The 22,393-nt window shown below is 40.0% G+C and overlaps 1 protein-coding gene across 2 annotated transcripts in view; it reads right to left on the bottom strand.

The window, feature by feature from the left end:
* Positions 1-2,035: 2,035 nt before the first annotated feature.
* Positions 2,036-22,393, bottom strand: part of rnf17.S (ring finger protein 17 S homeolog) — a 122,271-nt gene continuing 101,913 nt past the window's right edge. For both annotated transcript variants that reach the window (XM_041584571.1, XM_041584572.1), the window contains exons 36-40: positions 17,412-17,565; positions 12,424-12,559; positions 7,312-7,501; positions 3,262-3,364; positions 2,036-2,219 (exon numbers count right to left, since the gene is read on the bottom strand). In XM_041584571.1, the coding sequence (XP_041440505.1) occupies positions 3,263-3,364; positions 7,312-7,501; positions 12,424-12,559; positions 17,412-17,565 (582 nt within the window). In that variant the 3' untranslated portion in view covers positions 2,036-2,219; position 3,262. The remainder of the gene's footprint in view (positions 2,220-3,261; positions 3,365-7,311; positions 7,502-12,423; positions 12,560-17,411; positions 17,566-22,393) is intronic.

Here is a 22,393-nt window from a genome sequence, read left to right as displayed (position 1 = left end):
ATGATGTGTGGGAGATATGATGCTGTAGAGTGGAAGCTTTGAGGTAATGTTTTTAAAAAATTCATCAATTTCTATAAAATCTTATAACTTTAGGAAACAATTGCAACTTGGTAGTTTGGAGTACAAATATATATTTACCCATTTTTGATTCACCAGATTCTGTTCTTTCTAATAATGGATAGTTTTCTAGGGTAAACCTACTGTTAGTGGAATGTTTGGCCTTGAAATCAGAAGAATGCCGTTTGGGGCGCGATTCTTTGGAAATTTGGTAGTGTACTGCTTGTAGATTTTGGATCTATACAAGTGAGAAATCTCTACAAAACTATATATATTTGGTATTGCCAGAAGACATAGAACTTTCCAAATCGACTGTGTTCTCGTACATAAAATAAATGATGTTTCTGATATATGTGATTGTTCTTTGTGAAACATGATTTTTTTTTCATTTTATTAGACACTTAGAAGCCAATATTTATTTTACAGAAGTAGAATTACTTTGAAGTAGAATTATTTTGAAAGTTCAGGTTGTCCTGAAAAAAAAAAACAATATATTGTTTTCCTGGGTAAACTAAAAGACAGCCCCAGGAAAGGCCCTTAAAGTGAAAGAGTGCAAAAAAATTTCTAAAAACTGCTTGGCAGTAGATGTTTGCATCTAGGACAAAATGGCTGGCAGGGAAAGAGTTAAACAGTGCAGAGTAACAGTATATTATGTTTTAAGTACTTTGATACACACACATCCACACATGGCCCAAAAGTCGTATGAAACTTTGATTATATCTTTGCCAGCTTTAGAGATCCCGTACCTGGATTTGTACAGGTGCAATTGGAACTTTGATGGCCTTTTAAAGGAACAGTTCAGTGTAAAAATAAAAACTGGGTAAATAGATAGGCTGTGCAAAATAAAAAATGTTTTCAATATAGTTAGTTAGCCAAAAATGTAATGTATAAAGGCTGGAGTGACTGGATGTCTAACATAATAGCCAGAACACTACTTCCTGCTTTGCAGCTCTCTTGGTTTCCACGGATTGGTTACCAGACAGTAACCAATCAGTGACTTGAAGGGGGGACCACATGGGTCATAACGGTTTGCTTATTGAGCACAATTCTCTACAACAGGTGTGTCTGTTTCTACTTGTGTGACAATGACAAAGCTCCTCGTGAGGACACAAGCCATACTGTATAGTCTTTGCATGCTCTACTTCAAGGTTAAGTAACCCCTGCTAAAATAGAGTATACCTAAAGTGATGCCATTTACAGTCTAGATAAGGTACAATTAGTAACTACAGAGGAAACAAGGGGGGACCATGAGGCCCAAATAATGAGCAATTTCAATATCTATTGGTAGAACAGGACAACCTCTGGATATGTTTGGGGCCCTAAAATGAATTTGCTGTAGGGCAAAGTAACATCTAATTACGCCACTGCTCATACTTGCTTAAAGGGATACTGTCATGGGGAAAAAAAGTTTTTTCAAAACGCATTAGTCAATAATGCTGCTCCAGCAGACTTCTGCACTGAAATCCATTTTCTCAAAAGCCCGAACAGATTTTTTTATATTTAATTTTGAAATCTGACATGGGCTTAGACATATTGCCAGTTTCCCAGCTGCCCCAGTCACTTGACTTGTGCTCTGATAAACTTCAGTCACTCTTTGATGTGCCTACATATCAATATTACAAGTAAAAAAAAACAAAAACAAAAACACTTGCTGGTTCAGGAATTCAATTTTACATATTCCAAGGCAGGTATTAGAACATAAGCAGCACCACTGATAATGGTGTCCATTATGCAGGCACACTATAAAGACACTCCACACACCCACAAATCATTAAAATATGTGGACACTGGCTTTATGGTTTGGTTACTGCGGCCATATCATTCCATGTCTGTTACTTAGTGTAAGTGCTGGTGTAAAATCTTAGCAGTTGTTAAGTTTCTGAACCAATGCTTCCATGAAAAAAGATATTCATTTTCATTTCCGTACGCATTCTGAATGAACTTTACCAACAGTTCAGTTTTTAAATAAGTAAATAAATTTATGCTATCAATGCTTTATTGTGATACTGAGATAACAGAATAACATTCAACAAAACAAACCTTACTGGTGCATATCCGCTAAATGCCAATTGTACTGTATATTTACAACCAAAGCCAAAACGTGTTTTCTTAATGAACTAAAATGTACGTTCTCTCCACAGTACATAATGAGCTGGCAGCATCTGCAAAAAAAAAAAAAAAAATTTTTTTTTGTTTTGCTTGGGGTAAACTAAGCCTTTTTTTAGATGGGAAACTAAGAACCTGTCTTAACTCAGTCCAACTGTAAATCTGTGTCAAGACTTAATATTGATGATCAACATTTGCCAAGAAAAATTATCAAAGACTGCAGCTAAAGGGCTTCAACTATGCAAACTGGTAGAATTTATTTATTTATTTTTGGTTTTTCATCTAGTGTTTATGCACTAATGAGCTTATACCAATTATGAGTTAATTAATAACTTCAGGCACAATGGCTGAAATACAGTGGGTGCAGAACCTGCTATTACTTATAAATTCCAATCTTATGAATACAATTTTCTACCCCTGAATAAAGGTTATGTGTAAGGGTGTACTTAGCGCCTATTTAAAGGACATGTAAACCCCCCCCCACACACAAAAATGTAATCACTGAAGAGCCTCTTTGAAATCTCTACCTGCCACTCTGGTTGTTCAAAGGTTAACAGTAAGGCTGCAGCATCCACTTAATCACTTAGAATTCCTTCTACTCCTCTAAACCAATCAGCCCCCTCCCTCTGGAATTTCCTTTCACTGTTGGCTCATGAGCATGCTCAGTTCTTTTCAACCCAAATTAATAAACACACCCTCAAGTCTAGCAGCCAATGAAGAGATGGCACTGCTGGTTCCCATAGAAACTCTGCTCTAGCTGTCTGATCCTATTTTTAAATCCTAACCACCTGTCCTGAGCTCAGAGTAACAATTACAGTGCTCAATCCAAGCAGGACTTGTTATCATAATAAATTCTGCTTGTGTTAGCCTGAATTCTTTAATTGCAAGAACTTTAAATCACATATGTGCTGTTTGCCGATATAAATGCACTGATGATTTGTCAGAGGGAAAATGGCCCCTGGGTGAAAGCTGTTATTTGTTTTAAAAAAGTGTAGAGGGGATGCATACAATACAAATAATGCTATTTGGGTGGGGGAGATGTGCCCAACTTATATACATGGTATAAAAATGTAGGCTTTACATGTCCTTTATACTTACATCATTCATCAAATTCAACTAAGCCCTCTTCCACTAGTGCCTTGTAAACATGCTCGTTTCCACTTTCCTCATACAAATATACAGAAAGCTCTGAGGAGGACCCCTGAAAAGAGAAATGTTTAAGTTAACTGATTTGCTATACAGTTATGGGACCTGTTATGCAGAATGCTCGGGGCCTGGGGGTTTCTGGATAACGGATCTTTCCGTAATTTGGGTCTTCATAAATTAAGTCTACTAGGAAATAATGTAAACATTAAATAACCCCAATAGGCTTGTTTTGCTATGGGTTTGGTTTTGCTTCCAATAAGGATTAATTATATCTTAGTTGGAATCAAGTACAAGTTACAGTTTTTTTTTATTACAGAGAAAATGAAAATCATTTTTAAACATTTGGATTATTTGGATAAAATAGAGTCTATGGGAGATGGCCTTTCCGTAATTTGGAGCTTTCTAGATAACGGATCCAATGTATATGCCTGCTTTCTTTACTTGGTAAGCTCCAATAAAAATCCTTCTGAAGTTGTGGATTATAGAATCTAGAGCCCAGCTCTAAAAGGACCATAGGGTCATAAATTTAAATGTGTTACTGGTCAGATCTACACAAGTATTGGAATGGGGTGGATCATTAAAGGAGAACTAAACCCTAAAAATGAATATGGCTAAAAATGCAATGTTATATATACTGAACTTATTGCACCAGCCTAAAGTTTCAGCTTGTCAATAGCAGCAATGATCCAGGACTTCAAACTTGTCACAGGGGGTCACCATCTTGGAAAGTGTCTGACACTCACATGCTCAGTGGGCTCTGAGCAGTTGTTGAGAAGCTAAGCTTAGGGCTCGTCACTAATTATCCAGCAGAAAATTAGGTTGGCCTATCATTTAAGCTGATGCTACAGGGCTGATTTTTAAATTCTAATACTGTTGCACTGGTTTCTGTGCTGCCATGTAGTAATTATCTGTATTAATTACTAATCAGCCTTATATTGTGACATTTCTATTCTATGTGTACTGTATATTGTGAGTGGGTCCCTAAGTTCAGTAAGTGACAGTTGCACAGAGCATGTGCAGTGAATCAGCAGAAAAGAAGATGGGGAGCTACTGGGGCATCTTTGGAGATACAGATCTTTACTACTAAAGGGCTTTGGTTGTCTGGGGCTGGCACAGAAGCACAAAACATAATGTACAAAATTTCTAGCTACTTCTTTAGTTTAGTCTTTAGTACATACACTAGTGATGTTTGGGTTGACCTGAAACATTTAGGTGACCATTGGGGGTTAGGCTTGGGTGTGGGTCAGACTGAGGAAGAACACTACGCCTCCCAAATATTTCCCTTTCTATGAACCAGAGGCACGTACAGAAGAATAGTGGAGAGTGGGAAGACGCAGGTATGGGTCAGGTTAAAGGGATACTGTCATGGGAAAAATTTTTTTTTCAAAATGAATCAGTTCCAGCAGAATTCTGCACTGAAATCCATTTATCAAAAGAGCAAACAGATTTTTTTATATTCAATTTTAAAATCTGACATGGGACTAGACTTATTGTCAATTTACCAGCTGCCCCAAGTCATGTGACTTGTGCTCTGATAAACTTCAATCACTCTTTACTGCTGTACTGCAAGTTGGAGTGATCTCACCCCCCCCCCCAGCAGCCAAACAACAGAACAATGGGAAGGTAACCAGATAGCAGCTCCCTAACACAAGATAACAGCTGCCTGGTAGATCTAAGAACAACACTCAATAGTAAAAACCCATGTCCCACTGAGACACATTCAGTTACATTGAGAAGGAAAAACAGCAGCCTGCCAGAAAGTATTTCTCTCCTGAAGTGCAGGCACAAGTCACATGACCAGGGGCAGCTGGGAAATTGACAAAATGTCTAGCCCCATGTCAGATTTCAAAATTGAATATAAAAAAATCTGTTTGCTCTTTTGAGAAATGGATTTCAGTACAGAATTCTGCTGGAGTAACACTATTAACTGATGCGTTTTGAAAAAAACATGTTTTCCGATGACAGGATCCCTTTAAGGTTTTGCAGGTTGAGGTTTTCCTGAGCCACATTATCACTAATACAGTGGTGTGAAAAACTATTTGCCCCCTTCCTGATTTCTTATTCTTTTGCATGTTTGTCACACAAAATGTTTCTGATCATCAAACACATTTAACTATTAGTCAAAGATAACACAAGTAAACACAAAATGCAGTTTTTAAATGAGTGTTTTAAATGGGTTTTTATTATTTAGGGAGAAAAGAAATCCAAACCTGTGTGAAAAAGTAATTGCCCCCTGAACCTAATAACTGGTTGGGCCACCCTTAGCAGCAATAACTGCAATCAAGCGAAAAAAAAGTCTTTTACAGCGCTCTGGAGGAATTTTGGCCCACTCATCTTTGCAGAATTGTTGTTATTCAGCTTTATTTGAGGGTTTTCTAGCATGAACCGCCTTTTTAAGGTCATGCCACAACATCTCAATAGGATTCAGGTCAGGACTTTGACTAGGCCACTCCAAAGTCTTCATTTTGTTTTTCTTCAGCCATTCAGAGGTGGATTTGCTGGTGTGTTTTGGGTCATTGTCCTGCTGCAGCGCCCAAGATCGCTTCAGCTTGAGTTGACGAACAGATGGCCAGACATTCTCCTTCAGGATTTTTTGGTAGACAGTAGAATTCATGGTTCCATCTATCACAGCAAGTCTTCCAGGTCCTGAAGCAGCAAAACAACCCCAGACCATCACACTACCACCACCATATTTTACTGTTGGTATGATGTTCTTTTTCTGAAATGCTGTGTTACTTTTACGCCAGATGTAATGGGACGCGCACCTTCCAAAAAGTTCAACTTTTGTCTCGTCGGTCCACAAGGTATTTTCCCAAAAGTCTTGGCAATCATTGAGATGTTTAGCAAAATTGAGACGAGCCTTAATGTTCTTTTTGCTTAAAAGTTGTTTGCGCCTTGGAAATCTGCAATGAAGGCCGTTTTTGCCCAGTCTCTTTCTTATGGTAGAGTCGTGAACACTGACCTTAATTGAGGCAAGTGAGGCCTGCAGTTCTTTAGATGTTGTCTTGGGGTCTTTTGTGGCCTCTCGGATGAGAGGGGTAATTTTGGTCGGCCGGCCACTCCTGGGAAGGTTCACCACTGTTCCATGTTTTTGCCATTTGTGGATAATGGCTCTCACTGTGGTTCGCTGGAGTCCCAAAGCTTTAGAAATGGCTTTATAACCTTTGAAATTGAACTCAGGTGTGATAAACCACAGTTAAGTTATTTTTTAACAAGGGGGGCAATCACTTTTTCACACAGGCCCATGTAGATTTGGAGTTTTTTTTCTCCCTTAATAACGTAAACCTTCATTTAAAAACTGCATTTTGTGTTCAATTATGTTATCTTTGACTAATAGTTAACGGTTTTTGATGAGCAGAAACATTTAAGTGTGACAAACATGCAAAAGAATAAGAAATCAAAAAGGGGGCAAATAGTTTTTCACACCACTGTACATTCCCATCTGCTGTCTTTCTGCACTTGCAGGCATAAAATCAACTTGTATATAGACACATAGAGCAGATGTGAGTGAAACAATGCATTTTTTGGCCAATATCCTCTCCATGTGCCTACATACAGACTGACGCTGTGCTGGCTACTGCAGAGACAAAGGGAGGCTATGTACTTCTCTTTGTCTGCAGAGAAAATACTTGCATAACCAGTTGTAGATTAGCTGTGTATTAGCCGCTTCAAGGTATTGATATAGAAGCACAGCATCAGGAAACAAAGGAATTTCGAACAGATTAGTTGTTTTTATTACACGTTTGCAATATTAATGCAGAGATGTCAACTAATCAAATGGTTTTGGGGTCATAATACTCCATTAAACCTAAGGAACATGTCACATGACTCTCTACCACTCCACATTGACAAGAATGGGATCAGTCTATCAGTGTATTTGAAGGAAAGGCAATTTCTCATCACAGAACTGCTCATCAAAATCTGTGGAATGTGGTCTACCTAAAGAATGTTGTAATGTCCCTTGCACTGAAAATAAAATACATTTTCCTATGGATTTCTTACCGTACGTAAAGCCATAAAAGTATCTTTTTCAAGTATATCCATGCAAGCTCTGACGGCTCTGAAACTCCATTCTGGGCAGTAAGGAAGCCTCTCTGCTTCGAAGTCTTCGATGGGGGGCTTAATTCCAGCCAGGTGGACTTTTACTGCTTCTACAGGATAGTGGATTAGCTCAGCAGGCAGCTGGAACAAGCTGAAACACAACAGTACTTTTATCAGTCTACTTAAAGCCCACTTACATGTGTAAGGGCAAGGGCAAGGGCAAGGGCGGTTCTTGTATTGCGGTCAGTTTTAAAAAGCGTTCAGCTGCAGGGGATCGCAGGAAGAAACGTGTGTCCGCTGCTGACATGTGCCTGTGTCCGTAAGGGCCCCTTTAAATCAATAGGCTGTTCCTTCCTGCACTCCCCTGCGGCTGAGCGCTTTTTGAAACTGACCACAGGCAAACACAAGAAGAACAGCGTCCGTATGAGCCCTAAAGCTGTTAAAACAGCAAACTCAAAATAATGCCAAGGTTAACCATTTAGGTTTTTATAGATTATTTTCATACTTAATTGCCACCAGTTTTGTGCTCTTCAGCATTAGGATTTTTTTTCCTTGTGGAACTTTTAGTTTAAAGGAACGGTTCAGTTTAAAAATAAAAACTGGGTAAATAGATAGGCTGTGCAAAATAGAAAATGTTTCTGATATAGTTAGTTAGACAAAAATGTTATGTACAGTATAAAGGCTGGAGTGACTGGATGTCGAACAGAACACTACTTCTTGCTTAGCAGCTCTCTAACTCTGAGTTAGTCAGTGACTATAAGGGGGGCCACATGGGATATATATGTTCAGTGAGTTTGTAATTGATCCTCAGCATTCAGCTCAGATTCAAAAGCAAATAGTTATGACCCATATACCCCCCCCTCAAGTCAATGATTGGTTACTGCCTGGCAACCAATCAGTGGAAAGCAAGAGAGCTGAAAAAATAAAAAAAGTAGTGTTCTGGCTATTATGTTACACATCCAGTCACTCCAGCCTTTATACATGACATGTTTTGGCTAACTATATTGAAAACATTTTTTATTTTGCACAGCCTATTTACCCAGCTTTTATTTTTATACTTAACTATAGTCCCCCCACAGAAAAAAACAGGAGATTTTGTGTACTCACTGTTAAATCTCTTTCTCTTCAGTCACTTGGGGGACACAGGGTATAGCTAGTACCACCAGGAGGCATGATACAACGATAAAAAGAAACTGGCTCCTGAAACGCATATCGCTGAAGCAATCGCCAGGAGAAAAACTGATTTCCAAGTGAGCCATAGAAGAGGCACTGACCCCAGTGGTTCATAAGGCTGATCATCCCTATAAGTATGAGGGTGGTCTGTTCTTGTTGCAGCTTTTTGACAGTCCTGGGTAGAAGTGGCATAGATGGGAAGGCGTATGCCAGATGAAAATCCCAGGTGGCTGATAAAGAGTCTGCGTTTAAGGCCAAGGGGTCCCTGTATCAAGCCAGAAAGGCAGGCACCTTTCGATTGTGCCGAGTTGCCATGAGGTCCACCTCCAGAGTACACCACTTCTGTGTTATTTCTTGAAAGATTTCTTCTTTCAGTGACCGTCCGGGTCTAGGGATTGCCTTCTAAGGAAGTCTGCTTCCTAATTTTGTAGCCCTGGGATGTAGATGACTAACCGAAGAGCTTGGTGGGTTTCAGCCCATTGGAAGATGAGCTTTATTTTGTTTAGTGCTTCTTGTGCCCCCTTGGTGACTGATATACACCACAGCCGTGGAATTGTCGGACTGTATCTTCACTGCCTGACCTGTCAGATCTTGCTGTCAATGAAGCAGACCTAGGCGGATTGCGCGTACCTTGAGCGAGGAGAAGACTGGAAATGATACTTTGGAATGTTGTGCGTCTGCTTGGCTATTGAGAAAACCTGGGCATGAAAAAAACAATAGGGAGGCATCTTGAATGTGTGTGAGCCACGCATGGGTGAAATGGCCTAGTCTTCCCCCTATTGGCGTCGCGCCTGGCGGTGAGGGACCAAAGTCATGCAGATGTAGTCTTTTCTGCAGTCTTTAAAGGGTGTTTTCGGTTTTGCCAAGATGGTTTTTGCTTACACTTGAAGCGACTTCTAGTTGTGAATGACTGTCTCGGGGGGGGGGGGGGGGTGACCTTGTGCTCTATTAAAGTAAAGTACTCTTTCCCCCCATGGATTGGCTGATGATCTTGTCCCCCTTGAAGGAAATGGTTACCAGCGATTTTTTGGAATCTACTCAGCACAATTTCATCCAGAGAACCTACGGGCTGCCACTGCGAGTAACGATGACCTGCTGATTACTTGGGCTGCATCTAGTGAGGCCTCCCACAGGTAATCGTTTGCTTTCTTGATCTGGGAAGCCCATTGTGAAAGTTTGTGCGAGGTGCTTCCACAACAATGGCGTTGAGGAAAGAATCAGACCAGTACTGGATAGCTCGCCTGACCCATACAATAGCTAAAACGGGACGAAGGGATGTGCTGGATGGTGAGAACACAGAGCACAGGAGGCTCTCTATCTTTTTGTCCATAGAGTCCCTGAAGGAAGAAGCGTCGGGCACTGGTAAAGCCATATTTTTGGAGAGACGGGATACAGTAGCACAGAGAGCGGAGACAACCATTTTTCAGTGAGCTCCGCAGGGAATGGACATAACGTTATGAGGCGGCAGTTTGCTTGAAACCATCTCAGGTTTGTCCCACTCATGTTGGACGATCTGGTTAAGCTGTGAGTGAGAGGGGAACACTGGTGACGTCTTGCGGAGATGTATAAAAGAGTACTTTGGAAGAATCAGCAGAATCGGTTCCTGAAGATGAAGTCACTAGGACTGAAGAAATCAATGAATCCACTGTTTCCGAAGAGAGTCTGGGTGAATCCTCTTCTTCATGGTCTGAAGTGAAGAAAGCTCGTACTCACTGAGATCACAATCTGGTGGAGGGGGGGGGGATTGGTGTCTGGAAGGGGTGTCAACCTCCTCAGCAATATTTCAAGAGAGATGCGAGGCCCTCCAATAGTAAGAAACGATCAGTTAAAAAAATGAAAAATCTTTTTTATTAGGACATGATAAGACCCAAAGTGTTTCGTGCCGATTGGGGCACTTACTCATAGGCTCAATCTCCTCCTCAGATGGGGAGGAGTTTGGAGGCCCACACCTTAGGATTGTCAGGCAGGAAAGAAGTTTGCCTAAAGACTGTGCTAAATTCTTTATTCCTGTGGCTAGTTGTGCTGCCACTCAGGAGTGGAGTGCTCTTGGAGTGGTGTAGCATCCTTACTGGAAACTGAAGACTCTCCCGGTTCGCCTGGGGTGGAATATGTTCTGGGAGTTCCGGACCCTGCTCCAATGGTTTAGATTTATTGCATAGAGGGTCTTTGTGCCCTGAAGGGAGACGTTTGTGACATTTTGCACAGGCCAGGAATTTTACTGGAGCTGCAGGTGCTCCCCTTGAGAAGAGGCTGTCACTTTGCCCTTCAGACATGGTGCCTAGTAGTATGCGACAGAGGAAGGTCTGTGCGCAGTAGGGAAAAACCCTTTATAGATTAATGAACTAGCCACTAACCTGTCATGTGAATGAGCAGGAAGGAGGAGCAGCTTAGTCTTGGGTTGGCTGTTGGTACCAGCTAATTCCCCATGCCGTGTGCTGAAGCTCAGAACCAGAAAGGTGAGAGCGCAAAAAAAAAAAAACGCCAGGCGCAACCAAAATGGCGGCCACACTGAGGGAAAAGCTGCACGCTCCTCTGCTATCGGTCGTACGACACTGCGGCGTTAACCGTGACACCATAATTTAGCGTGCCACCCCACCCGCACTCTCCCCCTACTGATAGGCAAGGTGCTCTTATTGCTGGAAAGACCACGACAAGCACAGTATGACCTGCTGCCTTCCGCGCCTGGCCCATGTTCAGTATTGTGCTCAGTGAGGGTTTCCCTGTGGCAGAGCAGTGCACTGGGCCCCATATCAGGGGAACTGGCCAAGAATCTGGACCTGCGTGCCCCCGACCTTGTAGAAGGCTGTCCCCTTGCTGTGGAGAGGGAGGGAGAGGGGGGTTGAGGGGGACCTGCAGGGAAGAATGGAACACTTACCTCAGGCCCTAAAACACTCTCCTCTTGTCTGCCAGCCAGCCCCTTCTCCCCCTGTAAAGGGAAGGAGGTTGTTCGCCTTTGAGTTAACTTTTAGTATGATGTAGAGAGTGATATTCTTTGACAATCTGCATTCCGTTCTAATTTTTTTTTATTATTTGTGGTTTTTGAGATATTTATGTTTTTCTTCAGCAGCTCTCCAGTTTTGCAGTTTCAGCCATCTAGTTGCTAGGGTCCAAATTACCTTAGCAATCATGCATTGATTTGAACAAGAGACTGAAATATTAACAGGAGAGGGCCTGAATTTAAAGATGAGAAATAAATAACAAAAAATTTGTAGCTTTACAGAGCATTTGTTATTAGATGGGGTCAGTGACCCCTATTTGAAAGCTGGAAAGAGTCAGAAGAAAAAGGCAAATAGTAAAAAAACAATAAAAATTATATAAAGACCAATTAAAACTTTGCTTAGAATTGGTCATTCTATAACATACTAAAACGTAACTTAAAGATGAACAACCCCCTTAAGATTACTTGAGCTGTTTTGATGCTAGCTGTTGAGGCCTGTGTCTTTAACTTAACTGTTTTTGCTACTGTAAATGACTATACTTGTTTTTCGCTTTAGCAAAAAAAAAAAAAACAAAACAAAAGTAGCGTTTTTGTTATCTTGGTACAGGTATGGGACCTGTTCTACAGAAAGCTCACAGGACCCGGGGCTTCAGGACAACGGATCTTTTCGTAATTTGGATCTTCATACCTTAAGTCTACTAGAAAATCATATAAATGTTAAATAAACTCAATAGGCTGGTTTTGCTTCCAATAAGGATTAATTATATCTTTGTTGGGATCAAGTACAAGCTACTGTTTTATTATTACAGAGAAAAAGGAAATCATTTTCAAGATTTGGATTATTTGGATAAAATGGAGTGTATGGGAGACAGCCTTTCCGTAATTTGGAGCTTTCTGGATAACTGTTTTCCCAGGTAACGGATCCCATACCTGTATAGTGAAATATACATCAATGTCTTTACCTTTCTGTTGCTACTGATTTTGCTGATCCATAGTCTACAAAGTCCACAAAAAACTTTGGAGGGTCATAGCTTGAAACAGACAGCAACTTGGCTCTGTATATTTTTCCATCACTGTATTCAGCAAGACACGGCATTTCTGCAAGAGATAATGCACAAACATTTCTGAATGGTTGTCCAAGGTGTTCTTCTTCACTATATATCATCTGACTTGCAAGATGCCATAGCAGACAGCAGTTTTAAGATTGTGGTGGTTGCTTTTGTTCTTAAGACTGGTGCTATTTACTTTTTTACACTTATATCAATAAAATATTACAGAAAGGGCAAACCTTATGGAAATTGGGGCTGGTGCAGTGCCAACAACTATTTTAACATTTTATATGTACAGTTGTGTTCCGAATTATAGCAATGTGTTTATTAAATAGGTGAATATCCTTATAATAGCTTTTATTTCCATACACACAAATGCATTGGGAACTCTGCACATTCTGTTCCAAATCAAAACATGAAGAAAAATGTATCAAATTTGTGTTATTCCTTTACAGAAAGTGAAGAAAGGGGAATATTAGGCTGTTCCAAAAATAGCAGTCCCTGAATTCTTCTTACAAACTCAGACATTCACTGTATAAACTGAAAAATGTTTCAAGATTTTGTTTTCCTTTGAAAGACTGAACAGTGTTTCTGAGAACTGTTGCACGTCTGTGTTACATGGACTCCACCAACTTCTGGCACCTGTTACATTCCACAATTCTTCTGCATTTCTTGCTTTTGCCTCACAAACACCATCCTGCAAGTTTTCTATTGGATTGAGGTCCGGGGATTGGGCCACTCCATAACGTCAATCTTGTTGGTCTGGAACCAAGATGTTGCTCATTTACTGGTGTGTTTGGGGTCATTGTTACATAGTTACATATGGGCAGTGGATGTGATTTACTTAGACTTTGCTAAAGCATTTGATACAGTGCCACACAAAAGGTAACTCGTTAAATTAAAGGAAAACTATACCCCCAAAATGAACACTTAAGCAACAGATAGTTCATATCATATTAAGTGGCATATTAAAGAATCTTACCAAACTGGAATATATATTTAAGTAAATATTGCCCTTTTACATCTCTTGCCTTGAACCACCATTTCATGATGGTCTGTGTGCTGCCTCAGAGATCACCTGACCAGAAATACTACAACACTAACTGTAACAGGAAGAAGTGTGGAAGCAAAAGACACAACTCTGTCTGTTAATTGGCTCATGTGACCTAACAAGTATAGTTTGTTGGTATGTTTGTGAGTACAGTGAATCCTACGATCCCAGGGGGCGGCCCTTATTTTTTAAAATGGCAATTTTCTATTTATGATTACCCAATGGCACATACTACTAGAAAAGTATATTATTATGAAAATGGTTTATTTACATGAAGCAGGATTTTACATATGAGCTGTTTTATGCAATATCATTTTATAGAGACCTACATTGTTTGGGGGGTATAGTTTTCCTTTAAGAAATATGACCTGGATAGAGAACTGGCTAAAAGATAGACTACAAAGAGTGGTGGTAAATGTAACATTTTCTAATTGGACCAGTGTTGTTAGTGGAGTACATCAGGGCTCTGTACTAGGTCCCTTGCTTTTCAACTTGTTTATTAATGACCTGGAGGTGGGCATTGAAAGTACTGTTTCTATTTTTGCAGATGATACTATATTGTGCAGAACTATAGGTTCCATGCAGGATGCTGCCACTTTGCAGAGTGATTTGTCTAAATTGGGAAACTGGGCAGCAAACTGGAAAATGAGGTTCAATGTTGATAAATGCAGGTTATGCACTTTGGCAAAAATAATATAAATGCAAGTTATACACTAAATGGCAATGTGTTAGGAGTTTCCTTAAATGAGAAGGATCTAGGGGTCTTTGTAGATAACAAGTTGTCTAATTCTGGGCAGTGTCATTCTGTGGCTACTAAAGCAAACAGTTTTGGACTCCAGTCCTTAGGAGGGATATAATACACAAAAGCCATGAATATCTTGTAAATTATATCCTTATAAACGGTGAGTTCTGATGTCATCAGTTATAAACGGTGAGTTCTGATGTCATTTCTGTCACATGACTCACCGAAACTTGTGTATTATAATAAATAAAGTACCCCCAGTTGCAAAATATGAGAATATTAGAAGTTACCTTGGAGTTCCATGACCTGTATAAAAACACTCGGCCTTTGGCCTCGTGTTTTTATATGGTCATGAAACTCCTCAGTAACTTATAATATCCTTATATTTTACAATAGGGGGTACTTTATTCACTATATAAATGAGCTGGAGAGAGTGCAGAGACTAAGTGCAACTAAATTGGTTAGAGGGATGGAAGACATTAATTATGAGGGGAGACTGTCAAGGTTGGGGTTGTTTTCTCTGGAAAAAAGGCTCTTGTGAGGGGACATGATTACACTTTACAAGTACATTAGAGGACATTATAGACAAATAGCAGGGGACCTTTTTACCCATAAAGTGGATCACCGTACCAGAGGCCTCCCCTTTAGACTAGAAAAGAACTTTCATTTGAAGCAACGTAGGGGGTTCTTCACAGTCAGGACAGTGAGGTTGTGGAATGCACTGCCGGGTGATGTTGTGATGCTGATTCAGTTAATGCCTTTAAGAATTCCACACAAATATGCTTGATAAAGAGTCCTGTGTGACTCGAAACGTCGCATTATTTTGTCTACTGCAAATGAGCCAATAAATCACAAAGAAAATTTACTAAAACAGCGTGTCAGTGTGCTGCGGTCTGTTGGAGATTTCAAATGCCTTTAAGAATGGCTTGGATGATTTTTTGGACAGACATAATATCAAAGGCTATTGTGATACTAAACTCTATAGTTAGTATAGATATGGGTATATAGAATTTAATTAAAAGTAGGGAGGGGTGTGTGTATGGATGTTGGGTTTTCATTTGGAGGGGATGAACTTGACGGACTTTTTTCAACCCAATTTAACAATGTATTTGTCTTGTTGAAACTCCAATTTCAAGGGCATTTCCTCTTTGGCATAAGGCAACATGACCTCTTCATGTATTCTGATGTATTGAAACTGATCCATAATCCCTGATATGTGATAAATATGCCCAACACCATAGTATGAGAAACATCCCCATATCATGATGCTTGTGCCACTGGCTTCACTCTATACTGTTACTTGAATTCAGTGGTTGGGGGTCATCTGACAAACTGTCTCTAGCCCCTAGACCTAAACAGAACAATTTTGCTTTCATCAGTCCACAAAATGTTAGGTCAATGTGTTCTTTGGCAAACTGTAAGCTCTTCAGCCTGTCTTTTTTTTCCAACAATGATACTTGCGGGGGCTTCTTGCCGATAGCTTGGCTTCACATAGGAGTCTTCTAATTGTACCAGTATCAGGTAACTTTACACCTTCTTTCATCGTCCTGGAGCTGATCATTGGTCGAGTCTTTGCCATTTTGGCTATTCTTCTATCCATTCCAATGGTAGTTTTCCATTTTCTTCCACATCTTTCAGGTTGTGGATGTCATTTTAAAGCATTTCAGATCATTTTAGCAGTAACCTATCATTTCCTGCACTTCTTTATGTTTTCCCCTCTCCAATCGACTTTTTAATCAAAGTACGCTGTTCTTCTGAACAATGTCTGGAATGAGCCATTTTACTCAGATTTTGAATGTTAGTAAAAGCATTTTATATGCTATCCTTTGCTTAACAGGCAGCCATGCTGAAGATTTTGGGGTTAAACAGTTTCCCTCTTAGGAGAGAGTATCCTTAAAATGTAAGACTGATTGCTGTGGAGAGAGATGGGAGTCAGGAAGACTGGTTAGTAAGAGATTGCAATAGTCTAAAAGGGATAGGATAAGGGCAGTGTTTTGTCTGTTATTTGTGAAAGAAAGGGGGTGTGTATATTGGCTATATTGCAGAGGAAAAGTGTCAGGTTTTGGCAGTAGTATTAATGAAATTAGATGAAAAAGAGACAGGTCAAAAATGACCCCCAAGCAGAATGCTGAATTAACAGGACGAATGACCATATCATCAATAGTAATGGTAAAAGGAAGAGGGGGGGGGGAACATTGAAGTTACACTTAAGGCCAATCTTTTAGGAATAAAGAGAAGGACAAAACATTAACATAAACGCAACCCTGAGATTGTGATAAAGATGGTTCATTTTATAACCCATACATGGTAAAACACTTGTTGGACAATTTATAATCTGGCAAGATTTATTCTAAGAAATATTACTTTCATCCATATCAACGGTTTCCAAATCTCCCTGAATCAAGAAGCATGAATTCATCAAATCCAGAATCAGAGAAATCCAATCATTTTTGCATGATTTGACTTTATCATCAGTGCCTAAACCAGACGACATCCAATCTGTCAATTTAAAGCACCAAAACAATGGTCCCAAATGTCACCAAAAAGATGCCATTTTTGTGTTCAAATGTTAAATGTGCAAATTAGGATCTGGATCAGTATTTGGTCATCACTTTGTCTGAGGACTCCGTATTCAGGGGAATCCATAAATTCAGAGATTAAAATACTGTACACTGGAGCAAACATTGTTCTAGTTGTACCTTTACCTCGTCTTTCAGTTTACCGTATATACTCGAGTAAAAGCCGAGTTTTTCAGCCCCCAAAATATGCTGAAAAACTCTACCTCGGGTTATACTCGGGTCAAGCGCAAAAACGGTCGCCGGCGTCCAAGAATAGTCGCTGGCGTCCAAGAATAGTCTCCAAGAATATTCGCCGGCGTCCAAGAATGGTCGCCGGCATCCAAAACAGGAGCAGAAACCCTCAATTTTTTGATTGAAACTTACCAGAAGCTGCTGCATTTCTCACCCTAGGCTTATACTCGAGTCAATAAGCTTTCCCAGTTTTTGGAGGTAAAATTATGTACCTCGGCTTATACTCGGGACGGCTTATACTCGAGTATATACGGTACCTTTGGAACTTTCAGAAGAGTCAGCTTTTCTTATACAGTACCTGATCTAAAATTAGTCAAGCGTAACAGTTTATCGGCATGTTTGTTGATCCATATAATCTTTGACGTTAGAGAATCCTCATCAGGGTCACAGCACAGTGTATTCTCATCTAGATCACACAGGAGGTTATTTGTTAAGTTCCTGCTGATATATACCTAAAGGAAAGAAAAATTAAGATCCTTCTTAAAAAAACAAAAAACAACTAAAACACCTCCCTGGTACATATTAATGGCAGACATTGTACCCTTTTTTTTTAATTCACCCAAATTAATTAAAAAAACACAAGCAACTGATTTTAAGGTTTGTGCAACTACAGTTTGTATGTGCACATATATTATTGTGTATGTTTCTGCTGTTCTTTCAAAGATGTAATGAACACTAATGGCTTTAATGCTGAAGACTTTCGGGTTCGAGCATTGGGGTCCATAAACCATGCAAGTGTTGCTAAATTCTCTTGGAATACCTTGTGTCACGGCACCTTGCCACGAGAAGACGTGGGCATAGGGCAGGACTCACACAACACAACTCCTTTAGGGAATGCAGCTCTTTATTGTAGCACGGCAATGTCAATATCACAGGTTTAGATGGTAGCCAGTCGGCATTCAGTAGTTCTGCTTGTGGATGATGCGAGGGTTGAGCACTGCTATTGTTGGTTACTGGAGCATGTGGGTACAGCTTTGATGGTTTACAGCTGGACAGTCTCTGTTATCCTCCATGTATGTAAAAAGACTAACGAATTATAATTCTTAAAGTGGACCTGTCACCCAGACACAAAAATCTCTATAATAAAAGTCCTTTTCAAATTAAACATGAAATCCAATTTATATATTTTTTAAAGCATTAATAGCTGTTGTAAAAATCTCAGCTGTCAATCAAATATTGTCTGCCCCTCCTCTATGATTTAGGCATAGAGGCGGGGCAAGCAATTACTTTCACTTTACATTCAGCACTTCCTAGATGTCACTGCTCCCCCACATTCTGCCGTTCTCTTCACTGTTTAATTGTGTAGCCAGGGCATGGGGATGGACAGCAGGTCCCCCATTCTGGTGCACAAACAAGATTCTGAGATAACGCAATGCTGGTCTTAATAACAGTGTCCACACTGCTTGCTTGCTTTAATTATGAGTTCCCAGACAGAAGGAAACACGATTCAAATAATTTAAACATTGTAATTAAAGTTCATTTTGCTTGACTAATGTGAAAAAATAGGATTTTGAATAATTTTTTTTGGGTTACAGGTCCCCTTTAACAGCCACCTTTGTAAACCAGAAAGGGAACAGCCCCTTTTCGTAAATGCAGAACAGGGTTTGATTCCTTCTGGCAACCAACATAGGCAGCTTCCAGATGGACCAATCACATGATCAGCCAGGCGTGCCATTATAAGGACCAATCTGGCCATGAGTTCTAATGGTGCCAATCACAGATAATACTGCTGGGCCAATGGGGTGCCATTTGGGGAGCATTCCCAGTTTAGTCTGAATGTAGGATCCAGACAGTACATAGCCCTTGCATAGAGTCTCGGGGCCAATTATGTGTATGTGTTATAGAGGGTTCTGGTATGTTTGCCCTCACGGTAGGGGTCACTTACCAAAGAGTTCATGTCTGGCTGCTATCCAACATCAAAAACCACATAGAGAAGGGAGCAAAGGTTATCATTAGGGATGCACCGAATCCAGCATTCCGTTCGGAATTCGGGCAGGATTCGGCCCCTGTCAGAACGGTTCGGCCCGACTGAAACCCGAATTTGCGTATGCAAATTCGGGGCAGGAAATCGTGTGACAAAACAAGGAGGTAATAATTATTTTCCCCCTTCCCACCCCTAATTTGCATTAATTGTATATGCATATTAGGATTCGGTCGAATTTTAGGATTTGGGGGTTCAGCCGAATCCAAAATAGTGGATTCGGTGCATCCCTAGTTATCATACACATACCATTTGTTGAAGCAGTTAGGAGCAACTAAGCAATAACATAATAGTTGACATTTTTTCCCTCCAGATTAAAAGTTTGTTTTATCACATCGTAGCTTCTTGCCAAGGTTGTTTCTTTACCCCCTAAGTGGGTTTTCAAAAAAAAAAAAAAAAACAAACACCTGAATGAATTATGTAATGCAAAAAGATACATCACATTCCCATAGAAAGCAACGAGTTCCTTTTTACAGTAAATTTGACTAGGTTTCATGTTCATTTCTAGTGTAATAAAATGTATATGTATTGCTATGCTAAAACTCAATCTGTTACACTAGAGCAAAGTACATTAGTTTTGCTCACTTATAAAGAAAATATTTTTACTTTATGGATGAAAAGTTGAACATTTAGAATGCATTTTGGAACTTTATTTGCTAAAATAAGCATACAGACATCAGCACTGCTCAGACTGTCAGCAATAATAAAGCATTAGGTGTGTTGATATTTCCCTGTTTCCTTACTATTGGCTGGGGTTGCAAGCAGTTTGACTGTGACTAGGGAAGGGTGAATTTGACCCGTTTCGTTAAAAATTTCCCGTCGCCGACGCCCATTAAAGTCTATTGTCTTTTTTTTTTTGACGCACGATGCCATACAAGTCTATGGGCGACATTTCCGCGGCAAAGAAAATGTGCCCATCCCTAACTGTGACCATCCTGAGATCAAGGGACAGCCCCTACCTACAAGAGAGTGACATATACAGTGGTGATTAAAAGTTTGTGAACCCTTTATAAGGTTTAAATTTTCTCTATTTTTATATGAAAGTGACCTTAATCATCATCTGATTTTCAAACAAGTCTTAAAAGTAGATAAAGAAAACCTACTATATTTGGTCATGTCTTTATTGAAAAAAATCATCCAATAACATATATGCGTGTGGCAAAAATAAGGAAATACTTAGGATTATCATATAATTTCAAGGTGAAATCACAGGCTGGTGTTTTCAGTCAATGGGATGGCAATCAGATGTGAGTGCCAGACCCTGTTTTACTTAAAGGAGAACTAAATCCAAAAAATGAATATGGCTAAAAATGACATTTTTTTATACTGAATTTATTGCACCAGCTTATTGCAAGGTTCAGCTTGTCAATAGCAGCAATGATCCAGGACTTCAAACTTGTCACAGGGGGTCACCATCTTGGAAAGTGTCTGTGACACTCACATGCTCAGTGGGCTCTGATTGGCTGTTGAGAAGCTGAGCTTAGGGCTCGTCACTAATTATCCAGCAGAAAATGAGCTTCACCTGTAATATAAACTGATGCTACAGGGCTGATTATTAAATTCTGATGCTAATTGCACTGGTTTCTGTGCTGCCATGTAGTAATTATCTGTATTAATTACTAATCAGCCTTATATTGGGACATTTCTATTCTATGTGTACTGTATATTGTGAGTGGGTCCCTAAGCTCAGTAAGTGACAGCAGCACAGAGCATGTGCAGTGAATCAGCAGAAAATAAGACGGGGAGCTACTGGGGCATCTTTGGAGAAACAGATATTTACTGCTAAACGGCTGTGGTTGCCTTGGGCTGGTACAGAAGCCCAAAACATAATGTACAATAGTTCTACCATACTTTTTTTAGTTAAGCTTTAGTTCTCCTTTAAAGAACGGGGATGTGTGTTCAGCAAAGCCTGAACACACATGCAACACATTTTTGGATGTGTGTCATGACTCCAAGAAAGGAGGTATCTGAGGACCTCAGAAATAAAGAGTTGTCTATGCCCATAAAGCCGGAAACGGTTACAGGACTATATCTAAAGGCTCCACCAATCAACAGTCTATGTACAGATTGAGTACAAATGTAGGAAATTCCAAGACAGTCGTTACCCTACCCAGAAGTGGACAACCAAAGATAACTCCAACTGCAAGGAGTCCAATAGTCCTAGGAATAAGGAGATTACAAAGGAGCCCAAGGTAACTGATAAGTGACTGAAGGCCTGTCTTACATTGAGAATATTGATGTTTATGAGTCCACCATCAGGAAAACAGAGAACAGCAATGGTGTGTATGGCAGGGTGGCAAGGCAGAAGCCACTGCTCTCCCCCAAAAATATTGCTAACTGTCTACAATTTGCTAAAGATCATGTGGACAGACAAGGAGGAGACTGGAAGAATGTTTTATGGACGGATAAAGCAAAAATAGAACTTTATGGCTTTGCAGTGTTACATTTGGAAAAATAAAAACACTGCATTCCAACATAAGAATCTTATCCCTCCGTGAAAAACGGTGGTGGGAATGTTCTGTTTTGGGCCTGTTTTGCTGCATCTGGGCCTGGACAGCTTGCAGTCATTGATTGAACATATAATTCTTAACTATACCAGAGAATTCTAAATGAAAATGTCAAGACATCTTTCCGTGAAATGAAACAGTGGATCATTTAGCAAGACAAGGATCCTAAACACACAAGCCGTTCTACCAAAGAATGCATAAAGAAGAATAAAGTGAATGTTCTGGAATGGCCGAGGCAATGTCCTGACCTTAAAGGGATACGGTCAAAACGCATCAGTTAATAGTGCTGCTCTAGCAGAATTCTGCACTGAAATCCTTTTCTCAAAAGAACATATTTTTTTATATTTAATCTTGAAATCTGACATGGGGCTAGACATATTGCCAGTTTCCCAGCTGCCCCCAGTCATGTGACTTGTGCTCTGATAAACTTCAGTCACTCTTTACTGCTGTACTGCAAGTTGGAGTGATATCACCCCCCCCCCCCAGCAGCCAAACAACAGAACAATGGGAAGGTAACCAGATAGCTGTTCTCTAACACAAGATAACAGCTGCCTGGTAGATCTAAGAACAACACTCAATAGTCAAATCCAGGTCCCACTGAGACACATTCAGTTACATTGATAGGAGAAACAACAGCCTGCCAGAAAGCAGTTCCATTCCAAAGTGCTGGCTCTTTCTGAAAGCACATGACCAGGCAAAATGACATGAGATGCACCTACACACCAAAAAACTACACTTGCTGGTTCAGTAATTAAATTTTATTTTGTAGATTGAATTATTTGCAGTGTAAAC

This window comes from Xenopus laevis, chromosome 2S (assembly GCF_017654675.1).
Source record: "Xenopus laevis strain J_2021 chromosome 2S, Xenopus_laevis_v10.1, whole genome shotgun sequence".
Classification (NCBI taxonomy): Eukaryota; Metazoa; Chordata; class Amphibia; order Anura; family Pipidae; genus Xenopus; species Xenopus laevis.
Note: the sequence above shows the minus strand (reverse complement) of the source record. Positions and strands in the feature narration are given on the sequence as shown.